The 15540-nt window shown below is 40.1% G+C and overlaps 1 protein-coding gene across 1 annotated transcript in view; it reads left to right on the forward strand.

Moving 5' to 3' along the window:
* Positions 1-360: 360 nt before the first annotated feature.
* The window catches only part of THSD7B (thrombospondin type 1 domain containing 7B), a 304792-nt gene continuing 289612 nt past the window's right edge, over positions 361-15540 (forward strand). Inside the window, exons 1-2 of the mRNA XM_068139154.1 lie at positions 361-451; positions 3266-3436. Coding sequence (XP_067995255.1) covers positions 3301-3436 — 136 coding nt within the window. The 5' untranslated portion in view covers positions 361-451; positions 3266-3300. The remainder of the gene's footprint in view (positions 452-3265; positions 3437-15540) is intronic.

Below are 15540 nucleotides of genomic sequence, written 5' to 3' on the forward strand. Positions count from 1 at the left end.
GGATTTACTGCTGTTTACTGACCCTTTGAATGCTGAGATGAAGGCAGTGTATTGAGAAAGCAACTGATGAGCCCTACTGGTCCTTCATTGAAAACCTTGGCATCTTTATCAGCTGTTGTCTGAGGTTTCCTTGGATTTGCCCTTTTCATGCCCTACCTGTTGAAGATGTGGTGTTTGTATGGCGTTCTTCTGCCCTGCAATTCAGATTAGTGTTGTCTGCACAGGGCTGAGCATGCTGGCTCCCCTCCAGAACTTAAATCTGGGTATCTGAATAATGCCTTCCCTTGTTTTGCATTTTCTGGTGTGAACAGTGTTGGAGCCAATGTCACTAATTCCTTCTCTTTCCCTTGGCAGAAAGTCGGTGACTCAGTTTTCTGATGGTCATAGACAGTAACTGCAATGCTGAAGACACTGGACGAGTTGTTCCACCTCCTCAGCTCATCTGTGTGAGGTGAGCAGCCATCTAGATGGGCAAAAATCCCATTAGTTGCAGGATGTTTGAGGACTCTTTTTCCCCTCATCCTGGGCATTGCATTTCTGAAGGATGCTCAAGATTTCTGAGTTTCGCTTGTGCTTTATATAAGGCCACTTTAGGTCTGTGTTACACTGTCCAGGTGGTGGGACTCAGTGGGGTGCATTCTGAATTAAATGTGAATTCTGAATTATATGAACATAAAAACATAAGCAAAGGAATAGATCTGGTCCCTTGCCCACATTACTGCATTTGGTCAGCCTGATGGTTTTTCAGGTCTTACCTGAAATGCTGTTCATCTGAAACGCAAGAATGAACTAAGCCAGATAACAGATACAACATTATGCCTTCTACTGCAGTCAGTCAATATCTGATTAAATATAATTGCATGAATTTATCATGATAGAAACTGTTTCAAAGTAATTTAAATGCAGCTTGAAAGGAAAAGTTTTAGTGTATAGTCAGTAGGTACTATTTTCAGGCTAATCTTCAGTTTCTTATCGAGAACTATGCTGTGTATTATGTATTATGACAATGTTGCTTTTCATAAGGTTAAGAATGCAATGGAATTTTCTGGACTACACTTCTAAGAACTGATAATTTTAATGAAAATCACCAAGATTATGCCAATGAAGGCAAATCTTGAAGATGGGTTTTATCGCTCTCCTAATGCTAATGTGGATGTGACATTGTTAACCTATAAAAGTTGGATTAATCACTAATAAGTAAAACTATGTTGAGGATTTGAACATGGTATAAATGCAAATGTCATTACATAAGAAAAGAATTAATATGCAATTTTACATTGGAAACTATCTCTTGTTTTATTGTGGCATGTACCATGAACTTTTGTTGAGACTTCAAAGCTGCTCCACTTGAATGTGGATGAATCCAAAATGACTTGAAACTCATGTAAAACCTCTTTAAATGAGTGACTTGTTGGACATCTTCTGGGATAAGAAAATCAGAGCTTTCAATTACTGGGCTAAATCAGAATTTTTAAGATTTTGTTTTATTGTATGCCTTCTTTATCTCTCATCTTTGGAGCTTTCCTATGGTACATAGAGAATGTGGATGTTTGCATTTGGAGGTTAGGCTCCTGCTTTGTATGGGAGATGCAGAGAGACGTTCCTCTTTGCTTCTGGTGCTGCAAAATGATTATTTTAATAAGTTCTATGATGTAAACCTGTTCCAATAATAATACTTGGTGCATTCCAGTCTCAGTCACAATGTGCCAGCTGGATGTGGCACCATTCACCACCACTCTCTGGGCTTGGCCCTCCAGCCAGTTCCTAACCCAGTGCAGTGGGCTACTGTCCAAGCCATGGGCTGACAGCTTGGCCAGGAGTTTGCTATGGGTGACGGTGTCAAAGGCCTTGCCAAAGTCCAGGTAGACTACATCCACAGCCTCCCCCACATCCACCAGGCAGTCACCTGATCACAGAAGGAGATCAGATTGGTCAAGCAGGACCTGCCCTTCCTAAATCCACGCTGGCTGGGCCTGATCCCTTGGCCATCCTGCAAGTGCTGTGTGATTGCACTCAAGATGACCTGTTCCATAACCTTGCCTGGCACTGAGGTCAGGCTGAGAGGTCTGTAATTCCCTGGCTCCTTCTTCTGGCCCTTCTTGTGGATGAGCATCACGTTGGCCAGCTTCCAGTCATCTGGGACCTCTCCAGTGAGCCAGTACTGTTGAAAGTGATGGAGAGTGGCTTGGCCAGCTCATCTGCCAGCTCTCTCAGCACCCTAGCATGGATCCCATCTGGTCCCATGGACTTGTGGGGATCCAAGTGGCTGAGCAGGTCTCTAACTGCTTCCTCCTGGATTACAGGGGAACTATACTGCTCCCTGCCTCTGTCTGCCAGCTGAGGAGGCCAGTTGTCCTGAAGAATATCTTGCTATTAAAAATTGAGGCATAGAAGGTGTTAAGTACCTCTGCCTTTTCCTCATCTTTTGTGACAATATTCCCCTCTGTGTCCACTAAGGAGTGGAGGTTGTCCTTGCCCCTCCTTTTGCCATTAATATATTTATAAAGGCATTTTTTGTTTTCCTTCACAGAAGGGGCCAGTCTAAGCTCTAAATGGGCTTTTGCCTCTCTAAGTTTTAATTAAATTCTCTTGATCAGAGAGACCTCTACAGAGTAACTGGCTGCTGATCTTGAGTCCAAAGATCAGGGACTTGCTGCATTCAAGTCCCAAATTACAGAGCAGTGCGTGAGTAATGCCTTTTCTTTTCCAGGCTTGTTCACCATGTATTGATAAGCAAGCTTTTCCTTCTGCATTTCTCATGTTGTTTTTGTGCATTCCATGGTCACATATGGTATGGAGATAAAACAATTCCAGGTCTCACTTTTCAATTGTCAGGGATCTTAATATGTTGGAGTTGGGGGTCTATATTCAGAGGCAAATTTTGCACCTGGAATCTCTTCTCAGGTTTAGTTTAGTCTGCATATAGTGTGATAAATTAAACAGAGAAAAGAGGGGACACAGAATTGCAGACCGTTATCATATCTCTTGTGATTTGTTTGCACTGGTAGATTTCTGCTTAAGAACCTGCTAAAAGCATTGACGATGACTGCTTTGATAGCATGGAACTGCAGGTCCTCTGAGAATTGCCTCTTCTCTCTCTCTCCTTTTTCTCTTCAAGTGAAGCCTCTATAAGAACCTTGTCCTCAGCAAATCTGGCCCATAGGCACTGAAATGCACAGTGACCACCAGGTTATTCTTAGGCTGAGACTATTGCCTTGGTACTTTAAGTTTTTCAAGAAGTTTTTCCTCTTTTCCTTAATTTTAGGACCAAAGAAGACAAGAGACTGAATTATCTGAATTATGCTTCTACAACAGAACTGGGTTTCTCCTCATTGGGCATGGCAGAGCCTGGGGAAGTCCTTCCTTCTGTTTGTTTTCTTGTTACAAACAGCTGATCTGGAAGCCAGGAGAGGTCATCATTTTGTCTGGAAAACAGGTAGGAAGAAGATATCTTCTTTTATCTACTAGATAAGTCCTGTATTCAACAGTCAAGTGTTTATACTTTCTTCATGCTGGTTTAGCTCAATAATAAATTAAAAAAGCCTGATAATGTCTTCTATTATTTTGGTTTTTAAACTGAAAAGTAGAGGGGTTTAATTTCATGCCTGTTACAGTTGTGCACCAGAATGACTCTGGAGTTTGATTCTGGAATCCTTAGTGCTTTTTAGCCAAGAGTAAAATTTTTACTGGCTCCTGAGATCATCCCAACATTGCTACATTTGTAAAATTGAATATTTTCATGTTTGAATGAGGAGGGCACACCAGCATCTTTCATGAAGAAGCGAGCCAGAAGTCCATACTCTTGGCTTATCTGTTTATAATTTCTGTGGTACATTTAGTGAATGATTTCTGTCTGTCAGTCCGATTGGATACCTGCAGTGTTTGAATGTTCAGTGTAGGGTGTGCACAAAGTTTGGAAACTTCTGTGAAGGCACATTCATTGCACTGTGATCCTTGGTGACAGAGAGGAGTTAGGTGGGAAATGGTATGGTACAGATGCCTGAAACTGAGCATGGCACAGTTTGCCCAGGGGTGTGGTTGAAGCATCGTCCCTGGAGACATTGAAGATCAACTCCATGTGGCCCCAGGCAGCCTGATCTAGCTGGAGGTGTTCCTGCTCACTGCAGGGCAGGGTTGGACAAGATAACCTAGGAGGATCCCTTCCAATCCAGTGCAATCTGGGAATCTGTGACACATTGGCCATTTGTTTCATAGCACAACACAAAACAGAGAATGCTTAGTGAAATGGAAAGATTGGCAAATTTGGGAAATATTTACTCAAAGTACTTCATCAAAAATATGCAACTGAACCAGAGGTTTTATTGCCCAGGATCCCTTTGAGATTTGGCTTTTTTATCACTGAGCAACAGAATGATTAAATTTGATGGAAAAATAATTTCCTTCCATTTTTCTGGAGAGTTGCTTAGTTGTTTTGGTTATTTGTTTTTAAATTATAGTTCTTTAGAAGGTAAGAGACTGAATTAGCTGAATAATGAAACAACTATTCTGGGGAGGTTCCTGTCCTTCTGGGAAGACTCTTGTCCTTCTGGGAAGACTCTTGTCCTTCTGGTAGGATCTACACAATCTTCTCACCCTGGCTGCTGGAATGGGAGGTTGAGTGCTGGTGAAGTGCTGGTTAAATAAAATCTGATACTTTATTTTTAAAGACCTGCTTTATAATGTCTTGCATGTAAAATGAAGAGGAAATAAACAACAACATAAACTGTCTTTCTCCAATTCAATGTGATTAACTTTTGAACAAGCTTTGAAAGGTACAGTTGTTTTCTTAAGACAAATTAGACCTTTCAATGCTGTCTCTCTTCAGTTCTGAAGCGTATTGTACTGTCTGTCTTTAGGGGTGTGTATTTGGAGTCATAAAAATGTAATTTAATTTGATGGTTCCAGCTCACAATAAGGAGATATTGATGCTTCAAAGACATCGGAGGCAGATGCCTCTGTAACTAAGAAACGGTGGTGCACAGGTTTGTGTGAACGTGGGGTACCATGCTCTGAAAGCCTGGTGATGAGCTCCTTGTGAAGGTCTCCCTCTCAGATGCAGAAGAAAATTGTCAGTTCTTGTGACTCCCACAGTGAATTAGAAATGTGGGAGCTCTCAAGAGTAATTTTAAAAGCCTTAAATGCTACCAGTATAATAATGCACTTTCTCTGCCTATGTGGTGATGATTCTAAATAGAAAACAACTTTGAGTGAAATGTTTTCCAAATGAAAATAACTTGTAAGATTGAGCCAAATTCATTGTCCTGTATAGGAAAAGCAACAAAACAACAAACAAAACAGTTTTGGTTTTTTTTTCCTCCAGTTAAATATTTTTGTATTTGTAAACAATTTTTTTTTCTTTCTTATGGGGATATGTTGTTGAAACTTAGATAAAAGTTACATCTAGTTCTAGGTTGAAGTGAACACTATATTGACCCAAAACACTTCATTTTGCTAAGGAAAAAAGTATCACTTGTGAAGCCTCTATTTTCTCTGCAGTAGTAGTGAAGCAGCAGCATTTCAAATTCCTGAATCGCTTTTACAATCACCTCAAGGAACACAAGGAGCTGAGGTTTCTCTCAGTAGGCTGAATGGATACTTGGGAAAAATCTTGGTTAAAAGGAGCTAGGGTGCCAGGGTGTACCCAATTACTTTCTTTGGGTAGTTCTGGTGCATGTGGTGCATGTGCTGCATACGGTGACACTCTGGAATGGGAGGCCTTGAACAGCTGAGCCTAGCTGAGAGACATCTATGCCTATGGTATCACAGTATCACTTAGGTTGGAAAGGACCTCGAGGATCATCGAGTCCAACCCATCAGCACAGAGCCCATGACTAGACCATGTGCCACGTCCAATCTCCTCTTGAACGCCTCCAGGGTTGACGACTCAATCACCTCCCTGGGCAACCCGTTCCAATGACGAATGACTCGCTCAGTGAAGAACTTCCTCCTCACCTCGAGTCTAAACCTCCCCTGGTGCAGCTTGAGACTGTGTCCCCTTGTTCTGGTGCTGGTTGGTAGGTTGGCGTTGATGATCTCTAATGTCCCTTCCAACCAATCATTCTGTGATTTTATGATTAATTTTTGAGGCATCTGGGAGTGTGTGTACCAAAGTGGAATCTCAGTGACCTTGAAATCTCTTTACAAGAGAGTGTAAATGCAGTCTGTTGTCAGGGTGGCATATGTGGCTAGCTCCTGCATGCTTGAAATGATTTTTCAGCTATGGTCAATCTCAAAGGTGCATCTTTCTTTCAAAAGATGACAGAGAAGTGTTTTAGGAAGAGAGAGGTTGGCAATTTGAATGGAGCAGGTGGATCTGGAGAGGGTAACAGGGTTAACATAACATGTTGTGGCAGTATATTAATAACAAAACAACTTTAGACTGTAGATCCTGGAGACCTTGGTTTGTGAGATCTGTGCTTTGTGTAACAATAATAATGCATTGGTAGCTTTTAATGTGAGAACTGAACAGATCCATTCTGATAGAAAGCAAACCTGCAGCTGTTGTCTTTTTTTAAATGAAGCAATCCAGTGAGAAATGAGCAGTCCCTAATGGGAAAGAAGATGAGCTGTTTTGCTTTTAAATTGTGTTTTGTCTTTTGCAAGCTTGGTAAGTTACCTGCTGGACAGAAATTCAGCTTTGTATTGGGATGTCATGCTTTATAATTGAATAAGATTATGCTACTGAAAGCTCTGACTTTAAGAAAATTAATTTATATGTATTAAGGTAAATTTTCCTAGCTCACAGAAGTCCAGAGGTGCATCCGTAATATGGATGGGGGGAAAATAAAAAGCAATGTCTCAGCACTGAAGTTTATAAAGCAGACTTTTTTTAGCTTTATCAAATAAAGACCCATGCATTTTCATGCTGGGCTTGGGGGTCTTGGTATAGGTGAAAGCAATTGTATGGAAATGACTGCATCTACAAAAAATCTCAGGCTCTTCATATTTGTGAAAGTGTAAGAACTTGGCAGAGTGAGATAGATTATACACACTCTTCCCTCAGCTATTTGAAGGTCTATCACTTGCATTTTGCTTATTTGTGGCCTTTCTTAAATACATTTATTTTTAGCTTTTGGTTCCTAGAGATAATAGATTAATGTTGAAATATCTGCACACTGTATCTCTTGGTTTCAAGACACTTCTTTGTCAGACACTTATTTTATGACTGCCAGCCTAAACATGAAAGCAATAATTATATCAATTAAATTACTCAGCAACCTCAAATAGCTGAATAATTTTCCAACACTTGCTACTAACAAAGCATTTTTAGTGATAAAATCTCGAGAAAAATTTAATTAGATCTAAAGCCTTGTAAATTAATATTGTTTAAAGCAAGAGACGGTTAGCAATTTGCATATTTCACCATGTTGATTTTCTTCAGCTCTTGAATGGTTCTAAAAGTGCCTGGAATTTCTGTAATGCAAATACATCTGTGTTTCAGTGATGGCCAAGCTTTTATATAGTATATTGGTGCACACATGATTCCACAGCATGATTCATCAGGACATGGACCTGATGGAAAGGGTCCAGAGGAGGGCCACAAAAACAATCAGTGCGTTGGACCACCTCTGCTATGAGGACAGGCTGAGGGAACTGGGCTTGTTCAGCCTGGAGAAGAGGACACTCCAGGGAGACCAGATAGCAGCCTTCCAGTACCTGAAGGGGGCCTATAGGAAGGATGGAGAGAGACCATTTATAAAGACCTGCAGTGACAGGACAAGGGGCAATGTCTTCAAACTGGAGAAGAGCAGATTGAGATTGGATATCAGGAAGAAGTTCTTCAATATGAGGGTGGTACAACACTGGCACAGGTTGTCCAGAGAGGTGGTTGAGGCCCCTTCCCTGGAGATATTCAAGGTAAGGGTAAATGAGGCCCTGGACAACCTGATCTAGTTGGGGATGTCCCTGCTGACTGTGGGGAGGTTGGACTGGAAGACCTTCGGAGATCCTTTCTGTCCTGGACCATTCTGTGATTCCAGTTGATCAAAGTCAAGTCTAAAGTATGGGCAACACAGGAAATATTGTGAGTGTTTTACAGTAGAGGGGATGATAATTCAGATTACCAATGCTGAGAATTAACCCTGCCCAGAGACATTTGCAAGACACTTGCAGTTGCTGCATGGATAGGTTGCAGTCTTGCCATCACTGCTGATATCTTCAGCTCCTTTAGAAACTACATCTCAGTAACTGTGCATGTGCCATTTCCCCCAAAATACTAACAGAATGAAAAGGAAAAGGGACATACTCCATAGAGGTGGCTCTCAGATACAAAGCTGTGATGTGGATGGATTTTTTTTGTTTGCTTTTAAAGAAGGGGAATATAAAAATATGTTTGTATGCATGATGAAAATGTTCTGATTTTTAGGAAAATAGCTCTCTAATTATGGTAAAATGCTATTTCACACAGGAAATGTGCCGTCTACTAACAAAGGGAAGAAGGGGATTATTAGAAACCCAGATCTGGTATTCCAATGAGTTCTCCATCTGTAATTCTCTCCAAAAAATGGATCAGGATGGTGATTTAGCCCAGCAGGGACAGGTTCCCTGGTAGGAATGGAGGAGCAGCAAAAGTGAGAAATCAGACTGGGAAGTAGATTTGTAATATAGCTGATCACAGTGGAGAGATTTCTACATGAGGAAGAAATGATTAATCTTCCGGTCTCTGTGAATTCCTGGGAGCTAGGTGTGGTGAGCTGTAAGTTCTCTTGCCCCAGGTGAGCACAAAATAACTTTAAATCAGAGTTATTACTCATATTTGAAGGTCCTTCTTAAAATAAGGCCTACAAATGGGATTTGATCATCAGATCTTCAGAAACAATCCTAATGGAAAGGGTATGAAATGAACTTTTTGGAGAACAACTTCTAATGTGGAGGAACCTTTGAACTGCTCGTGAATGTGGGTGAGCCAGTTACAGCTGAGATGAAAAAAAGTATCTTTTGTTCTCTGTTCTCAGATAATACCTCTATAAAATGCCCTTTCTCAAGATTGCAGTTTCAGGAGGGCCAAGTGCTGGCTTGGAAGTGCGTTTGACCTTATGTCTTAAAAGGCAAACTTTTACCTGTGTATACCAAACATTAAAAAGGGTCCAGATCTTCAAAGGACAATAGAACTCAAACCTCCTGAAAAGAGACTGAAAGACTGCTCTGCAACAAGTGATAATTTTCCAAAAGCTCTACAAGATGAAGAATGATAATCTGTCCTAGACTAGGTGGGTTTTTTTATTTGGTACAAATGTCCCTTTTAGTTACCTTTGTGTGACATCTGGAATTTTATGCTATTTCTCCCTGTCTGATATCTCCAAACTTTATTTTGTGGCAAATGTTCTAATAAGTTATTCTTATGCTGGCTTGGTGAATGGAATTTTAAACATTTGAACTTCAGACTGGAAAATTAGCCTTGATTTAATCAAACTTTGAATGATTCTGTGGTTCTTCACTATTTGCTTAAGAGTTTAGGACTGCAGCAATTCTTTGCAATCTTTACATGTTCAGAGCACCAGGAATTATTAAATAATTTAAAAGAAATAATCTAGTAAGTTCCTTCTAAAACTTGTCAAGGTTCTTGTCATAAGATTGGTAATTAAAAAGTTGTGGTAGAATAATAATATTTGTGCTTTTCACCTTTATTCACCTATTCACCTTTAGTCACCTATTCACCTTTATTTCTACCTTTGCACTTGAACTAGGCTAGACTAGTAACTCTTCTTTTGGTAGTTGCTCCTAATGTATTTTCAATTTAAGGATAACAAACTATATGAGGGAGCTGGTGTGGCTTAGCCTGGAGAAGAGGAGGCTCAAGGGAGACCTTATTGCTGTCTACAACTACCTGAAGGGAGGTTGTAGTCAGGTGGGGGCTAGTCTCTCGTCCCAGGCAACCAGCACCAGAACAAGCTGTGCCAAGGGAGGTTTAGACTGGATGTTAGGAAGAAATTCTTCATAGAGAGGGTGGTTGCCCATTAGAATGGGCTGCCCAGGGACGTGGTGGAGTCACCATCATTGGAGGTGTTTAGGAGGAGACTTGATGGTGTCCTTGGATGCATGGTTTAGTTGATTAGATGGTGTTGGATGATGGGTTGGACACAATGATCTTGAAGGTCTCTTCCAACCTGGTCTGGTCTGGTCTTCTAGTCTAGTCTAGTCTGTTCTATTCCTATTCCCATTCCTATTCTATTCCCATTCCTATCCCATTCCTATTCCATTCTATTCTATTCATAAACATATCCTCTTTGAATTGGTTTGCCAAACCAAGTATTTTCCACACATTGCCCTCCAGAATTATATTAAATTACAGATGAGTTTTCACCCACTGATATTTTACAATTTTAATTAGAAGTGCCTGGCTTACAATATATCAGAGTCCCATAGCTGGTGCTCTTTTTGAATATTTTGCAATGAGCAGTTTAATTTGAAGTAGTTTAGGTGGTTTTAATCTCTTGGTGTGGTTTCATTAAGTAGTCATTGAAAACGTCATCTAAGCGTAAAAAAAATGTACTTAAGTTCTTTATTTGTCTGAAGTCTTTGCAAAGAACATTTTTATGGAACAATATAAATTGAAGTTTTATTTCTGCTAAGATTAAAAAAAACCCCAGTAATTCTTGGAGCTTTAAACAAATTTGTTTTGCAGAATTTCATTGGTAATGAAACTTAATGTGCTGACTGATACCAGTCACTCCTGTTTGAGAAGATTTAAGGGTAGGCTCAAAACTAGTCTCATTTTTACTCAGACAGGAGTGCAGTTGTCTCAAATTGCTGAATACTTGCCTTTATTATTCCTTACCCTTTCCTATCCATATTTTCACCTTTTTGTTCCAAACACTGCTAAATTTTATTGCGTATATTTCTGCTACTTCTCTTCGCCTTTATCATTGCAGTTCTGATACGGTGTCCTCATCTGGTCTTGTTTTTGGAACAGTTGAATCCAGCTTGTGTTGGAATTGTGGAGATGCATCAATTGCCTTACTTTCTAACCCTTTGCAGTGGCTGCACAAAGAGTACTTAGGTGGGTGAGACAGTTCAAAGTTGGCAGAGACCTTGTGTCCTCAGGCAGCAAATACTGCTGAATTTGTCAGAGAAGCAGACGTATGTACACAGATTCTCAGTCTCTCTCCTAAAGAATCTTTCTATGCTGGAAGCTTAGCTTTCACCCTGGCCTTTCCTTCAGGTGCTCGAAGGTGGCTGTTATGTTGGTTTAATGTGCCACAGCAGCCTATTGCTTACCCACTAGGGTCTTGTCTGCTGTAGCTTCTGGATTCGCGCTTAACCTGCAGGGCTAGAAGCTAAGCATGTGGGACATGACTGGAGAACCTGCCCTGTTGGCCCAGAGAATGCTAACCAGTGTCAGAGACACCGGAATTGTCCCTGGAAGAGCAATCAGAGATGCAGAAATGCTTAAACTGATGCTGTTTTTCTTTGGCCATGGAACTTGATGTGTTCTTATTAGCTCTGTTTTCTTGCAGGGACTTTACACCAGTGAAAATGTTCTTGATGGCACCACTTAAGGAAAGGGTCTCTGGCTACTGTATATTTTCCTAGAAAAAAAGTGCTACAGCAAGGAATATGTGGAGGACAGACTCTCAGTCAAATTTAAAAGGCAAGCAAAGGAGGAACAGAAATGACACTGAAGTGTATGTTATAATGAGCACTTTATATGCTTGCAAGTAATAGGCAGGGTACTAGGTCCTCAGCTGAGATGAGTACTGAGCAGCAGCTTGGCTGCGGACTTCTGAGGGTGCTCACTGAGTTCAGGTGTGAGATTTTACAGTATGTGCCTGGCAATTTTGTTATTGTTGGGCTCACAAAAGTATTTCAGTATTCTTTTACACAAAGGCTACAAGCTTTAACAAATATCTTTGTCTAACCAACATCAGATGTTCAGTAGGTGGTGGTTTAAACTAGATTACACAGGAGATTCACACTAATCTTTTAATGTCCTCCTTTCCTTCCTGAGAATAATAGTTTTTGAGAATAAGGTGCTTTTTTCCTGGTTTTTGTTGGTATTGGGAAAAGTATAAGTTAGGCGACTTATCCTTTTCTTTCCTCAATAGTTACTATGGGAACAGAGCTGCAGGTCACAGGGGAAAATCTGCAAAAGTGCTTTCTTTTAAATTGTTCATTTAGGGGAAAAAAAAAAAAAAGAAAGAAAAAAAGATAGCTTATTATTGGAATTGTGGTACTTTTCATTCAACTTTGTTGGATTGTATTGTTGTACATATTTCACTCACAAAAGAAGCGCAGTGAGTGGCAAGAAAAACAGATGGGGATGTTTTGTACTTTTTCCTTGGGGTTAATATTTTTTTAATTGAATGCAGCTGTTGGAAAGATTTCTGTTGTTATGTATAGGCGGAGCATTAAAAATGGATGATCGCATTTTCAGCCTGTTTCAGGAGTACGGGATTTAATTATTCTGCTGCCCCTGTTCAGAGCCCTGCAGGTTTATTTTTTTAATCATTGTATCTTAAGTTAGCTAGAACAGGAGTTTCACTTTGCCACTTAATCGAACAATTTCAGTACATGAGGGTAATCACTTTCTTATTCAGCTTTTGTGTAAAGCGCAATTATTTGGGGCGAAGATACACATAATTGTATTAGAAACCCCTGAGAAGCATGTTGTTCTTCTCAGGGTGCAGATAAAGCAGCTGACTCTTTCAAGGGATATGATTTTTGGGTAGTCTGCCCACTGATGTCGTATTTCCTGACGTTTGTATTATTTTTTCCTCCGGTCTGTAAGAGAATAGTCCTGCTGTCGTCAGCTTGCTCTTTGTTGTTTACAACCCCCCAAATTTATTAGTATTCTTTCTTCTTTTAAAAAATTGGAGTGGTAAAAGCCAGGAAAATTAAATGGAAAAGTTAGGAGGGAGGGGGAATATTTCATGGTAATCCAGATTATTGACATATTGTTCATATGGTCTATTTTAATCACCCTCAATGGATAGATAAGGTGAAATGCCCACTTAATATAGTAGTTTGGGATATTTAAGCTTTGGTTTGCATAGGGAATTCCTGCTGAGATCAGGAGGAGTGTGATGTGTGAATCCAGAGGCAGCGTCTGGTCCTTGCTTTTGATTGCGCTGCCTGGTGTCTACCACTTTGTATACTTCTGCAGTTTCTTCTTCCAGAGACCTTTCAAAGGTAATGGTTAAACGTGTCTCTGTGTCATAATTGAATATAAGAGCAATTTAGGATTATAGTGCTAAACTGGGAAAAGCATGTTAAAACCTCATTATAGCAGTTCTAAATATATTGGTTCTGTATTCTGGGAGATGAGTTGTAGACAGTTGCTGAAGTATATCCAGCTTTTGTGTGGCATGTCCTGGAAGGCTAGCCATGAAAAATCACTTTTCAAATGAGAACTTAATAAAAACTTTCCTACTCTGAACGCTAAACCCTACTCCCTGTGCGATTAGTGGTTTCATTTCTTTCTCAGCAGTTGGGTAATGATTATGGCTCCAGATGCTGCAGGAGTGATAAAGAGAGTGATTAATTTCACTTGAAAGGGCGTATGTTCAAAGAGGAGCCAACCCAACGCCTTGCACGCGGAGCTGATGTCGCTGCCGCGCTGCAGCTTGCACGCCTTGCTACCCAACTGTTTCTGCGGAAAGGACCAGTAAATCTATGTTATTTATCTTCAGCCAGAATATTTGCTGCTTGGTTTTGCCCACTGATTGATGTCTGTTTTTCCCCCACTTTCACTCTGTTGCACGAGATTTGGTTTTAAAAGCTCTGTGTGTCTCTTAGTGCTGTCAAACTTTCAGCAGAAGACTTTGAGAAGGGGCTTGTGCCACCAGTGCAGCCCAAGTAGCTGCAAAAAAAGTTTGGAGTTATGTAGAGAATGGAGTAGTGATGGAAGGAGTCATAATCCTTGGCATGGTCAACAGCAGTTTTAAAATTGTTCCTGTGCAATAACAGTTCATACTGTATGACTTCCTGAACAATCTTGACATTTAAAGCATTACATTTTCAATATACTTAAAAAAATTATAAGGTAGGTACTCTAATAAGTCTTTCTTAGGATTTTATTGACCTATTGTGTAGGTCAACAGAAGTATGAAACATGGCTGGTGGTGCCAGCCACATGATTAAATACAGGGCAAGGGGATGCCTGATGTTTATTGTGTTACCACATGAACTTTTTCCCTGATTGGTGTCCTCTGGTGTTTATTCTATCACCCCTGAGATCCAAAGACCTTCAAATATCAATAGTTTAAAAATATCTACCTGTATTTGAGGCATGTTTTACTTTTCTACAGTATGACATTTATAACCATAAATTACACAAGTTTGCAGCTGCCGAAGACAAAAATAAATTCAGTACTTGTGACATCTTTAGGATCTTTTGACCTATTAGTGTTGAGTTGATTTATATCACCCAGTTGCTTTTAAGCAAAATAAGCAGTTTTCTTCCAGCTATTGAAAATCTTCACAGTGCAGACACTGGATATAGAAATATATATTTTTTTATATATATATACATTGAATAAATTCTGGTGTGTGTTAGCTGTGTGTTTTTAGAAGCAGCAGCCTGGATGGAATACACAAATGGAGTTGTTACAGACAAGGATTAGGAGGAGACTGCACTGATTAAACACCAGGAACTTTTCAGAAGTTTTTATTAAATGTGGTGCACATAAGGCAGTGCTCATGTAAAGTTTTTATTGTCGGTCTCTTAATATTCTTGCCTGTGTTAATAAAGCAGTGCTGTATTGAAGGGGAAGTGAAAATGAATTTCAATAAGTTGTTTGCAGCTCTGTGTATTAAATGCGTGTGCTGTATGACTGGAATCAGTAACTTGCCTAAGGTTTCAGTATTTTCAATTAAACTAATTCAGTACATGTACTTTTCAGCTGTCATTAAATATTTCATAACCCAGGTATAGTTGTATCTTGATTGAAACCATTTTGAAAGTGAGTATTTGTCATGCTGCTGATGTGGATTGCCAAATTCAGCTTTGCTCACTCTCAGCAGTGAGCTGGTAGTGCATGAAGTTGTGTCAGTGCTTAACAGGTAGTGGCCATATATTAATTTTTAAGTTTTGGAAGTTCAATAATAAGGGTTTATCCAAGCTTTTACTATTATTGATCACACTTTTCTTTTAAGGAAATATCAATGCTCTATCCTCTGCATTCCTTCACAAAGTGCCAAGAAAACCTTACTTCTAGCATTGGCTCCAAACATGAAAAAGTGTGTGTGTGTGGGGAAGAAAAACCAAAAAGCCAAGTACCTTCTTGCACTGATGTGGAAAGTTATAGAATCATAGGATTGGTCTCCTCTCTCAGGCAACCAGCACCAGAACAAGAGGACACAGTCTCAAGCTGCACCAGGGGAAGTTTAGGCTGGAGGTGAGGAGGAAGCTCTTCACAGAGAGAGTTGTTAGCCATTGGGAATGGGCTGTCCAGGGAGGTGGTGGAGTCACTTTCCCTGGAGGTGTTCAAGAGGGGATTGGATGTGGCACTTGGTGCCATAGTTTAATAGTCATGAGGTCTTGGGTGACATGTTGGACTTGATAATCGTTGAGGTCTTTTCCAACTTTGTTGATTTGATGAT

Source organism: Melanerpes formicivorus, unplaced genomic scaffold (assembly GCF_026170545.1).
Source record: "Melanerpes formicivorus ecotype bairdi unplaced genomic scaffold, bMelFor1.0.p_v2 SCAF_5, whole genome shotgun sequence".
NCBI lineage: Eukaryota > Metazoa > Chordata > Aves > Piciformes > Picidae > Melanerpes > Melanerpes formicivorus.